Source organism: Mauremys reevesii, linkage group 7 (assembly GCF_016161935.1).
Source record: "Mauremys reevesii isolate NIE-2019 linkage group 7, ASM1616193v1, whole genome shotgun sequence".
In the NCBI taxonomy this organism is placed as follows: Eukaryota; Metazoa; Chordata; order Testudines; family Geoemydidae; genus Mauremys; species Mauremys reevesii.
This window is the reverse complement of record NC_052629.1, coordinates 25,705,126-25,717,921: the sequence shown is the minus strand read 5'-3', so window position 1 is coordinate 25,717,921 and position 12,796 is coordinate 25,705,126. Positions and strand designations below refer to the sequence as shown.

Here is a 12,796-nt window from a genome sequence, read left to right as displayed (position 1 = left end):
GATGGCATGACTGTGACACTCACAGTATACTGGCTTCCTGCTTTTGAAGCACACCATGAGCTCCACATAGTACTCCTATGGGGACAGATTCTGCAAAAGGGCTGAATGAGCTCAATGGCCATTAAAGCTAATTACAATTGAGAGTGCTCAGCATTTTGCAGGAGGCATGCACCATTTGACACTATTGGGCCCATTATTCACAGATTTAGGTAAAGGGAGAAATGTAACCGCATTATTAAATAAATCAGTTAACTGCTAATTACTCCCTTCTTCCTCCTAATGCTTGGCTTCTAAGGCGCCTGCCAGTAGGACTGTGATATTTATGGTAGTTTGGTTTCTTGTTCCTAAAGTCTTCCATCAACTCTATCCTGATCTATTATGAGCCAAAGACTAATGCTTAATGGTACATTTAGAGTTCTTGATCTGATTAACGGTGTCTGTGATAGAACTGAGAACTGTAGCTCTGAGACACAAGGTACCAAATGTTGTTTTCACCTAATTATTACCACATAAAAGAATAGGTCAGCCATTCTGGGATGCTATTTTCAAAGCTGAAGCATTTGTATATTATAATAATATGAAAATCATTAAACTTTTTATCAGGTCCCCACTATTTTAACTCCAAAGGTACGAGGAATAACTATAACTGAGAAGTCAACAGTTTTGTGTTCACTTCCAACTTTGTCTTCTACCTTGGGAATGCACATAATTTACAATGCATTCTTAATTACTTTCATCTTCTTACTTTTACCAATAGAAAACACTTCTTGCCTCTGTTTTCTGCACTATAAAGATATACAGTCTCCCTTTAGGCCGCTCCAAAGGTTATATATATTTTTTATTACCAGGACAGGCAGTCAATGGTGCTCTCTTACTATTAGTTCACAGAAAACTTCAAATTATCCAATAATAGGACTTGGCATTTATATATCACTTTTTGTGTTCTCAGTCTTTTACACAGAGCAGGTTTCGTTTTAAGCATGTCTTTTTGATAGCTCTATTCCCCTGTGCCATTGAGAACTGCCAAGTGGTGGAGAGCTTGCATTAATAAGATAAGTTCTTGCCAGGTGTTTCTGATTCAAGGAGGTCAGGAGCTGGGCCTTTATATGTGTTTTATAATGGCATAATGCATATGTGTTGTATACTATTTTTCTTAAGTATGCACAAAGTACAGGCTTCAGATGCATATATGGTACTATATGTCTGTAAAAACTATAAGTTTAATCAAGTGCATCCAGGTGTACTTGAATATCCATCATTGTGATATAATACCTCTTATTAAAATAATATTTTTCTTGTTTTAAAAAGGAAATTTAATGCAAGGAACTAATTTAATGCAATGTGGAGGCTGACATTTAAATTGCACAAGTCAGGAAATTCTGGTTTGCATAGCAGTCATGGCTTGGGCACATTGCATATTTGGTCCAAAAGCTCAAATAAATCAATGGGAGGTGGGTTTCTTTATTGATTTCAGTGGACTTTGGATCAGGCCCTTTCTGTCTTTTGTAGCGTGGAACCCCTGTAGGGTTTGGCTGGGATCCATGGCCACGGAGACCTAATGGAATTCTGGCTAGGCCTTCTACCTCAGAGGCAGCCACATGAGGTTTCTGTGGCTGCCTTCTACCCAATGGCAACCCCCCTGAATCTATCATATATGGGTGTTGAGTAGGCACTGACTATGCAAAACAGCTTGAGACCTCTGTGGTTCACCACCTTCACAGATACATTTTGAAAATATGAAATGTAATCCTTTACCTTGGCCTCAGTTGTTATAAGCATCATTGTTTTACCTTGGTCCCTTTTTTTGTTTGTTTTTTCCCTGTTGGGGGGAGAGAGAGAGAGAGAGAGAGTGTGTGTGCATGTGCCCATGTATTGTTCTGACCACTGATAATGACATTTTATTAGTATGGGGAGAAATTTCCTTAGTGCAGAGGCCTTAAGTTGGAGAGGAGGGCTATCAGCCTGGCCAGGCTATCAGCCTGAGGTGAATTTCACCCAGGCTGTATATGACTATGGAGAATATTGAATTAGCCATGAGTTTAATATCTTGTTTTTATGTGTATGTGAGATTATCTAAGCATAGTTCATTAATTAAATTAGGTGTGTAGTCTGGACTGGAGATGACCGAGTCTTCTTCTTCAACCCTACAATGCAGCTGTCAGTATGGGAGAAACCAGTGGATCTAAAGAATCGTGGTGATATTAATAGAATCATTGAAGATCCACCTCATAAACGCAAGCTGGAAACTTCAGCAAGTAACTAAAGCTGTGATTATTTGCATCTATTTAAACTTAAATGCTAAATGAAACTTGATTGTTAAATATAGTAAGTAAAAATTATCAGAATGATGATTTTCCTGTTGGATTTTGTGTAAAGTATTTTGTTAACAGTGATGCTGCTTACAAAATCTTTATTTACACTGAAATTCTAACATTTGTACTGGAGTTCTCTCATTATTAGCAAGGAAGTAAAAATAGATGGCTTCTTATGTTGAAAGAATCTTTGATTTAAAAAATAACACCTTCGAAGACTTTGTCTTTACCTTTAATGCACTCATAATTCCAAAACATACCTTAGGAATGTGTTAGGATAGCATGATTTCTGCAAATATCTTATTGACCATTCTACCAAAAGCAGTTGTACAGTAATAAAGGATTATTTACCCAGCTGCAAGAAAATAATCCCAAAAGTAAATCTCTGAGGACTGCTGAAAGGTTTGGCGGACATGTGAGTACCACAATCCAAAAATGGCTTTGCCAATCAACCCTCAAGCACTGTAGATTTCAGAATGACATTCTTGGTGTTGACTGAAGAGAGAACTTGCTTTGCAGTAGTGCATGTTAAGTGTTTCAAATGTATTTTTTTTAAAAGATCACTTCTTGGAGAACAATGATTTGCCATCTGGTCTGCCATGAAGAAAGTCAATTTGATGAACTAATTTCCCCTGCCCATCTCTATCCCATCCCACCCACTTCTTTCAGCTTTAGTGCTCACAGCTCACTCACTGTATTTCTAATCTACCACCTCCTATTTAATTGCTCACTCAGCCGCCAGTGGTGCAGCAATTACTTACATTAGTGGCCGCTTATAGGAGTAGTCCCCACTGAGACAACTCATGTCAGTATTTGCTCAGTAACATGAGCTAGGCCCTCAATCTCCCCCTTTACCAGTTATTTAGCCTTATAAAAGTAAATACTGCTCCTTAAAAACCTGCTTTGCCAGCTGATGCCTGTCTGCCCTGGGCTATTACTGGTTTCCACACCATTTAGTGTTGCTTTTTGCGCTGTGTGATCATTCTTGGCTGCAGCTATTGTGAGGGAGTTGGGCACAACGCAGACCTCAGCTGTTTCCCTCTTCTTCCCTCTCCCCAGTGTGGTAATAGAAAGACTAGAGCCACGCTGTCTGGACATTAGCACTGGGTGAACAACAACTTTTCTACCCTTGTTAGGAAAAGGTCTACATGCAGACCAATTATTTGACGCACTGTTCATATTTAATTAGCTGATTGCATTGGGGGATCATCACCACCAGCACATATTGGATTGAATAATGTATTTCATAGTATAGTTACACTTGCGAAGCTCCTTTAATCCATGTCTATACTTAGTGGTGAGGTCCATGAAGAAGAAAAATAAACTTAAAAATTATTTTTGAAAATCTAATATATTGTAACTAAGCGAAAACAATCCCCACATTTCCCATGAAGGTACATCAAATGAGATTTATTTTTCATCTATGATGAAAGTAAAAAGACCGTAAATTTTAAAGGGCATAGTGTATATTGTTGATCTGCAAACAATTCCCAATGGACTACTCCTAAATAGGAGTTGTAAGGATGAACTGAAGATATGAAAGGCTGTTCTTGCAAGCTGATATAAGTAAGTAATAGTCAGGACCTTGCTGTAAATGTTTGATAGAAAAAAATCCATAGACGGTAACTATAGGGATGTGTTAGTCTTTAAGGTGCCACTGGACTCCTCATTGTTACTATAGGGGATGTATTTATTTATCACTTGGCATCATTTAAGAGATGAGTTTCTTGCCTTTACAGGTATAAATTCAATTTTAAAAGAGACTTGGAACAAAATCAAAGCTTTCTTCATATGAAGCAGATAACTTTCTGTTAAACACAGTGACCAAAGGCTTCAAGACCAAATCTTCTGAAGTTCTGGTTCAGAAGCACAATGCAACATAAGTTTTGTTTAGCATCAGCAATAAAGTGTAGGGCATTCTGGAGGATTAATTAATGACTGGGTAGGTGGGGATGATAACCCAAGACAAAACTGAGGGCCATTATTCATAGCCTATCATTAATCCTCAAAACATCTTAGTGCCAATGCCATTGTTGGTATGTGTTATTTAAGAAATTCCTTTTCTGTTGTGTGTCCTATACTTTACATGCTATTGTGTGTGTGTCACATTATGCCTTGACTATTGTGTCAGGTTATTCTGGTGAATTATAGCTGGATTTTCATTGTTGCTAATAATTTGCAGCTTCCATTGATATAAATGGGATTTGTATGAGTATTTCAGAAAATCAGCTTATACTTAGAGTATATTAGCTGATGAGGTCAAATAAATTATTTGCAGCATAACAATTAACTGAAAATCTTGAGTAAATAAATAAACCAAATAAGCTACACATTTGTGAGATAGTTCCCAAATGTACTTGGTTTAGTTGCTGTTGAGTTTAATTAAAATTTTTAAATCAAAGGCATATAAAAATGTGAACAAGAATAATTATTTTCAGAGTATCATAGGTTATCAGTACATCACTGAATGAAAAGATCAAGTGCATTTGTAATTCAGGAATGACATTTAGACATTTATCAATTATTCCACCTTTGTTAAAATTAGTTCTTATAGAGATTTATGAAGGTGTCATGATTCTTTACTAATGGGTTCATACTGGGCCATTTCTCTCAATCCAAAGGTGGGCAAAATTTCCATTGTCTTTGAAATATATGGGAGGAGTTGGAGTATGAACATGGTAAGGAATATATGATTTAATACAATATACTCAGCTGCTTAGAGATTGAAGACCTCATTCTCCACTCCTCAGTACCAGCTTTACATTAGTGCCACTCAGTTGTCTTGAATGGAGTTACACCAGCATCACACCACTGTAACATAATGGAGAAGCTGGAATTATATCAATTTAGGTAGTGTCAGGATCCTGGGCGAAGGTAAGCAAAGTTAGTGGCAGGAGCTTGGGTTTCCAGAATTGAAGCCAAGGATCAGAGCCAGGATCAGGGTCAAGAGTCAAGCTGAGGGTCAAGCCATAGTCAGAGTCAGGAATCAGGCTGAGGGTCAGTATCAGGTATTGGGATTCCAGGGATCAATCAGGAGTTATAATCTATCTCAGAGCTGAGACCAATACCAGGAGTTCAGGAACAGAGAGTCAGGGCAGGCAGCTAGCTAGATAGGGATCCACATTGTTGCCTAAATGCATCCTGATACTTCCCCTGAGTTTATATCAGGACAATGAGCCAATCAGGGATTGCTAAGACCACTGTCAGTCAGACCACTGAAGGCTAAACTTCCCAGGGTGTTGAACCTCTGGATTGTGGGTGACAGGAAGTGAGCAGGTTACAGCTGGGTAGCAATGTGGGGCTGTTGTTTGCCTGGTAGCCCTGCAGACATGTGTTCAACTCCTACTGATCTTTACAGGCAAAGTACAAATCATTAATAGCAAAGCTTATGGCCAATTTATAGACTTTAACTTTTTCAGATCAGACAATACATATAAGAGGGCATATCCTTGACCTGTCATTTCTTGTAAGTAAGAGTCTCTGCTGTAACTCATTTTGACCATAGCACTATTTTGTTGGCGCTGTGTATCATTACTCCACTGTATCATATTGTGATCAGATACCAACCATGATATCCCTTTCTCTTTTCAAAGATTTTTGAGGATTTTTGTCATCTTATTTCTATAGGCAATGACATTTTCATATATTGGAATGGTGTGTTCAGAAACATGTCTCTACTTCAATTTGTATATCCAAAGTCATAAAACCACCCAGATCATTAGAATATGTAAATGAACTAGAAAAATGATCACCCAGTGGAATGCCAGGAAAGGCTACTGAGGTTATGAGCAATAATATTTAGCTTTTTTAAAAGAGTGTATTGGATACAAGGCAGTATGGGGCATCTACTATTTGGTCTAAAATTCTGATATCAATAAAATCAAACTTTTTTATGGATGAAATTGTACCAGTATCCCTTCTTTGTTGTCCATTCCTACCTTAAAAAAACTAAACAAGAGATAAGTCTTACAGGTCCCATACACCAGGGCAAAAGCAATATCACCATAAATGTCCATCTAATGTCCATTTCCACTCCATAGTAATCATCTGAGTAGTCCAGTGGTTGCCAGAAAGGGAGCAGTTGACTAAAAGTCCCACAGACTAATGACGCAAGGTTAAGTTATTACCAACTTATTATTGAAACATGTACTTTTAAAAAGTTGGTTGGAATGAAACTTGCACCAGGGATTCAGTAGAGTTGTTGTCATTGTCCTTCCACACAGAACAGGCTACAGAGGTGGAAACTGAAGAATGGAACTTGGCACATATAGGAAACCAAGAAAATAAAACCATGGCCTGAGGCCAATGCCTTCCCTAACCCCCATTTGTTTCCAGCCAAAGGCTGTGCTCTTGGCTTACTCCTTCTCATTCAGCCACTAGCAAGAGAGATTGAAACCATATTGATAGAACTAGATATAAGAATTCTTGTCACAGAGAAAACACTCCAGGCAGTTTGGGATGAGAGGAGGACCCATATCGAAGGATTTTTCAATCTCTTTTGACAACACTGCCTGTGGTGCCCCATAATATGGAAATCAGGCTTTGGGATTTTTTTTTAGCTGAATAGAAAGGCAGTTTTTATGCACAGAGAACTGTTTTCTGTTTCATATTTAGCTCTTATATTTGGACAGGAGCCATATTCAAAAACAAATATGAATTGATCCACCCTCTTTCCTCAAGAATTCAGCAAGAAATTTGGTTTCATTAATATTCAGGCAAAAATATTAGTACAGGTCTATTAAATAGATGTGTAAAACATTGTCTCAGACCAGTGGAATCTATTTATTAAGTTTACTTATAAATTAAATTATTTTTATAAAATAATGAGTGATTTTTCTTTGTCGTCATGGAATCCTTAACCAACTTAACACTAGTAATGTGGTGATATTTTTTCAGAATTAATGAACTAGTTAGAATTAAGCTTGACAGTCCATCAGATTTAGTGTAGCACACCTTCTTAATACTATACAGAGTGATTATAATCAAGTAATATTGTTTCTCAAGTTATAAATCCATTATTCGATTTTTTTTCCCTCTGGTCCCTCATCTCCCAAGAATATGATCCTGCAGTTGGGCCCAACAATAGTACCATACTTGATTTTTATTTCCTTGTGGGAGATCTTGGATAGTTTCTGTCTTGTGTTGCAAAGTTTGCCACTTAAAATTTGCAGAGGTGGTGTTTACTTTAAACATTTTGGGACAGATTTTGCACAACTTACTCAAGCAAGTAGTCCCATTGCAGTTAACAGGATAACTCAAGTGAGTAAGACAAGCAGGACGATAGGAGAGTTTGAGATGAGGCTGTGCATCAGAAACAACATAAAAATACTGATACTTTCTAATTTGATTTCAGATTTTTTTGATTTTTTTCTTTCTAAAATGCATACAGTAACTATACACTATAAGAACATAAAAATGACTATTCTGGGTGAGATGAATGGTCCATCCAACCCAGTATCCTGTCTTCTCTCTTATATGCCCCCTCACCTCAATTGTCTCTTTTTTAAGCTGAACAGTCATCTTTTTAATCTCTCTTCATATGGAAGCAGTTTCATACCTTAATCATTTTTGTTGCCCTTCTCTGTACCTTTTCCATTTCTAATATACATTTTTTGAGATGTGGCAACGAGAACTGCACACAGTATCAAAGGTGGATTTATATAGTGGCATTATGATATTTACTGCCTTAATATCGATCCCTTCCCTAATGGTTCCTAATATTCTGTTAGCTTTTTTGACCTCTGCTAGATTTACAGTTTATATCTGTTTCATAGCAACGATTAACAGAGAGATGGCTTTCTTTAGAGAACTAGATGGGGTCTTATAACTGTTTTTCAGTCGATTTTATATATCCAACTTTCAGTTGCTTCAGAACTACGCATATTCTTTGGACTGTCGTTGATCAATATTTTCCTTGCCCTATTCAGATGTAGAGTGGAATAATCTTACTACTTCAGACAGGACTCATATTCTTTCTACTTGCTTTCCCTACCTTCTTTATTCAAGAAACATGGTCTCACATTGAGATTAATAACAGTTGCAGTATGTATCTTCTAGTCAACTCTGAGAGGGCTATCTGTGGTGTGATAAAGTGTTTTGTAGATATTCAGTCTAAGATGTTTGCTAACGTGTTGAAGCTTAACTCAGATAAGAGACAATTGATTTTTATTTGGCATAGATGCCTGCTGAGCATGGCTTTTTTTTACTAGAGGTGCCATTTTGTAGAAATAGGATTGTGCTTGCCCAATCAGCCCTGTACCTCAGGTCATTTTTAACTTGAATTCTCTTTGAAAGCAACATCAAGTACACTGTTAAAAGATTACATATTACTCTCTTAGGAATTTATTAAAGTTAAGATCACTGCTGTCTCAGCAGGATGAATAGCTCCTGATTAATGGCTTTAAAATAGCAAGACTGTATTATTTTACTCTATCTTCTGAGTCCCTAAATTGTTTTCTATGTAGGCTTCTCTATAGAAGAATTTAGTAGCTATGGATAACTATGTCCATGCATTGTACTGATACTGAAAACACTACTTAGATTCATCACCATATATCAAAGTATATTCATGATACTTGTGCTGATGTATTTATAAGTATTATATAGGCCATAGCCTTTTTATTTTAAAGTGCCATTCATTTTTGCTTCCCCTGAATTTACTCTGTAGTCAGCAGAGTTTAAATAATTTTAACCTGGTATATATTTCCTTTTGTTAGGGTCTCTGCTCCTAACCTCCAGCCTCAGAGTTTCTGAGGCTTTTTTATATTACTGTAGTTCTCCCTTATGCTATAGTTTGGTTTATGTTCTGTTCATTGAAACACAATTAATATTCCTTAAAACAAGGAGACAAAAACAATTTAGACTAGACTTTGCTCCCTTTGAAGTAAAATGCCAAATTCCAGTTGGCGTCAATATAAGGAGGATTTGACCCATAATGTAAATTTAGTATTAAGCACAAATACAAAGGACTTATTGGTTTAAAATAATTTAATAATATATATTGTTAAATATAGTTTAAGAAATCATACTAATATTTATATGTTAATTAGTGTAGGCTTCAGAGGTAAAATCCTGACTCGCTGAAGTTAAAGTTTTGCCACTGACTTCAGTGGCGGTAGGATTATACTCTAAGGGCTTGTCTACACTACCGTGCGGGGTAGTTCTAAGATATGCAAATTCAGCCAAGTGAATAGCATAGCTGAAGTCGATGTACTTAGATCTACTTACTGTGGTGTCTCCACTGCAGTAAGTCAACAACTGATGCTCTCCCATCGACTCCGCTTGTGCTTCTCATTCTGGTGGAGTACTGGAGTCGACAGGAGAGCGCTCAGCGGTCGATTTATCACATCTATACTAGATAGGTAAATCGACCCCTGCTGGATTGATCTCTGCCCGCCGATCTGACGGGTAGTGTAGACAAGCCCTAAGGGTGAATGTAAGGCTGTTGATCTGGAAATCTGGATTCAGATCTATTTTTAAAGTCACAAATGAAATTGTGTTTTTTTCATCTCATCATAGTGATCTGTGTTCATATCACACAATTTCAGGATTTGCAGTCTGCTGCAGAGAGGCTCAGGGTTGGTCTTTCTGTTGTTTAAATATACTAGGAGCTCAGCACATATAGGATGATATTTTCCCCAGTAAACTGCTTAAAACTCCAAAAATCAACCTAGGCATTGAGTGAAAATAAATTCTGGTAGCCAGTGCATTTGAATTCAGAGCACTGTTACGGTGGAGATTGTAATTTGTATGTGAAAAAAACAATGAAGTACTTGAAATTGTAAAAATAGATGTCCTCTTAATAACCTTCACATTCATTATGAATTACAACCTCATCTCAAAGCCCTCTTTGGGAGAGTATCCAGGCCAAAGTAGGTTTTTGTACATTGTGAGTTTGAGAGTCCACAATATCTGCTTATCTTTGCTTCCATACCCACACAGTGTGTCAGATTTAACAAGAAAGCAGCATTATGTTTCAGTAAATGGGAATGAGAAATAGGAAAAAGGAAGCAGTTGTGATGGAAGTGAGCATTCTCAAATCATTCACCCTGTCAGGATTGAAATAACAATGTAACATAAACATCTTTGTGGTTATGTTTTTCAGTTTATCAGCCAAATGTGATATTTAAACAATCACAAATGTACAGTGAGAAGCCCTTCACAGCAAAAATAAGAAAAGTGTCATTTTTTGGTATTTATCCCTCTGTTTTGATGATCTCACCTATGCGGATTTTATAAAGTATCTTGTAAAGCTAAGAAAAATCATTGCAGAAATTAGCCAATATTATGAGTATCAGAACAAAAGGACAAGTGAAGGGAGACTTCTAAGACTTTTATTTTCATGTAGATAGTAACTGTCTAATAATTCCAATTTTATGCATTTCTTTTTAGCAGATAAAAGTGATAGTTCTTGTCCAGAGGAAGTAAGTGATGACCATAGCACCAAAACCAAGAGAAATAAGTAAGTTTTATTCTTTCTTAATTCATATGTTCTGTAGAGAAGCCAAAGTCTACTATGGATATGGCACTAAGAAGAAACTAATTTATGCCATCTGCATGCATCATCGGTGACAGCAATCCTCAAGGTGTCTATTCCTTTGTTCGCACCCCTTGTGCTTCAGAAGAGCCATTTTCCATACATACCATCTATTCGTTTTCTAACTGGAAATTGTTTACATCAGAACAAATAAATGTTTAAATTAAGCTTTCAAGAAAGATGATGCCTGTTAAAAACATTAGATGAAATCCTGACTCTGCTGAAATCAATAGGAGTTTTGCCATTGAATTCCATTGGGCCAGGATTTCACTCAATGAGTCAAATTTTCTGCTGGTTTAACTGGGCAAAACTCAATCAAAGCTGTGCCTGTTTAACCAGCAGAGAATTTGGTCCCTAAATTATATTTCAAGATGTTTCTGCTACGTGTTGTTGGATTTGTCTCTCATTACGAGTCTTCATCCAATATCCTTTTGCACATGCCATACCAGAACAGGACAAAAATAGTTCCTTGCAAAAAATAAAATAAAATAGGGAATAAATGCATTCTGGAGGATGGTTAGTGAGGAATTATTTCCTACCCCAAACAGTAGTTATTTGCAACACTGCTGGTTCTGTATAAGATGACATAAGGATTGCCTGCATAATAGAGTCTGTATAGATGTCAACTGATATGCTTTGGGCCAATTTTGAACAGTGGAGACAAAGTGTTTCTACATTTCCAAGATGAACATTGTGGGGCTAATTATCTTTCCATTTATGCCGCTTTTCTACCACTGTAGTTTTACTGACTTCATTGGAGTTCCTCTTGATTATACCTGCCCTTATAGAGGTCAGTGTCAGTTTTGCTTCTTCAACAGGTCATAGTTTCATTATATCAGTGTAAGTGGATATTTTCAACATTTGAGTAAGATGGGGTTTTTAAAAGACAGGGTGGGAAAGTGTTAAAACCTCTGACTGTTAATATGCCCAAACCAAAAGTTCCAAGAACTCCTGACACAGAGTGTTCTTTAGTAATCTCAAGAAAACCATATTTATTCCATTCCTGTGTGCTGATCATAAAACATTGCTACCCAGAATGTCATGAGGTCAAACAGTGACTCCTCCACTGCCTACTTGTGAATAGAGATTATTTGTCCCATGTTGGTTGGATTGCCATTACTTATTCATCTTTTAAAAGGTGACTCTTTTATGGTCTCTTATCTTCTTTACATTCAAAAGGGCACTGTCAAAATTGAGAGACCCCAAATTTGACCTACCTTTTTGTCTATATTTTCCTTGCAAAGTCCATGAAATATATATTTTTGTTTTAAATAAATACATAAATGTCATTCAGGTTGAGGCAGTCAAATGCAGCCCCACACTGGGGGGCCCAGGCCTCTGAATTGTCGCACAGCCCTCTGCACCCAATGCACTAGGGCAGCATGTCTGTACTGCTTGCATAAATATAGCTCCTCTAGCTTATCTCCTCCATCACAGCTCTCATGGTGCAGCCAGTACAGAGACCACTTCCACCACAAACACAGAGTGAGCAAGGACCAGGGAAGCTCCAGTGTGATGAATAATTGCTGTAGAGTGCTTTATATTGGCTATCCACACCACAAATGAATTTTGCCTGTAGTGAATTGTACATAAAGGATGACAAGTTATCTTTTTTTTTCTTTACTCTGAGGGTAATTTGATTCACAAGCAAAAGAGACTGCTTTCAGAAATAAATGTACATAGCAGTAGAAGTCAAAATAGCACCTAGTAAAAGTGCATTACATACTGTCTATAAAATACACTGCCTAAACATTGAATTTTGAGTTTGATAGCAAGGTTTTCTCACTCTTACCTGAAACAATATACTGCACAAGTGTAACAAATAGTGCAATTTTTATTATATTTGAAATTTGCGACAAGATATACACCTATCTTAAAAGACACTGAGAGCCCCACAATTAAACCTATCTTCAAATTTTCCACTTTTTAAAAATAACCGTCCTGATGA

At 37.0% G+C, this 12,796-nt stretch overlaps 1 protein-coding gene across 5 annotated transcripts in view; it reads left to right on the top strand.

The window, feature by feature from the left end:
- The window catches only part of TCERG1L (transcription elongation regulator 1 like), a 248,497-nt gene that overhangs the window by 208,439 nt on the left and 27,262 nt on the right, over positions 1 to 12,796 (top strand). For all 5 annotated transcript variants that reach the window (XM_039482841.1, XM_039482840.1, XM_039482839.1 and 2 more), the window contains 2 exons: positions 2,101 to 2,255; positions 10,704 to 10,773. In XM_039482841.1, the coding sequence (XP_039338775.1) occupies positions 2,101 to 2,255; positions 10,704 to 10,773 (225 nt within the window). The remainder of the gene's footprint in view (positions 1 to 2,100; positions 2,256 to 10,703; positions 10,774 to 12,796) is intronic.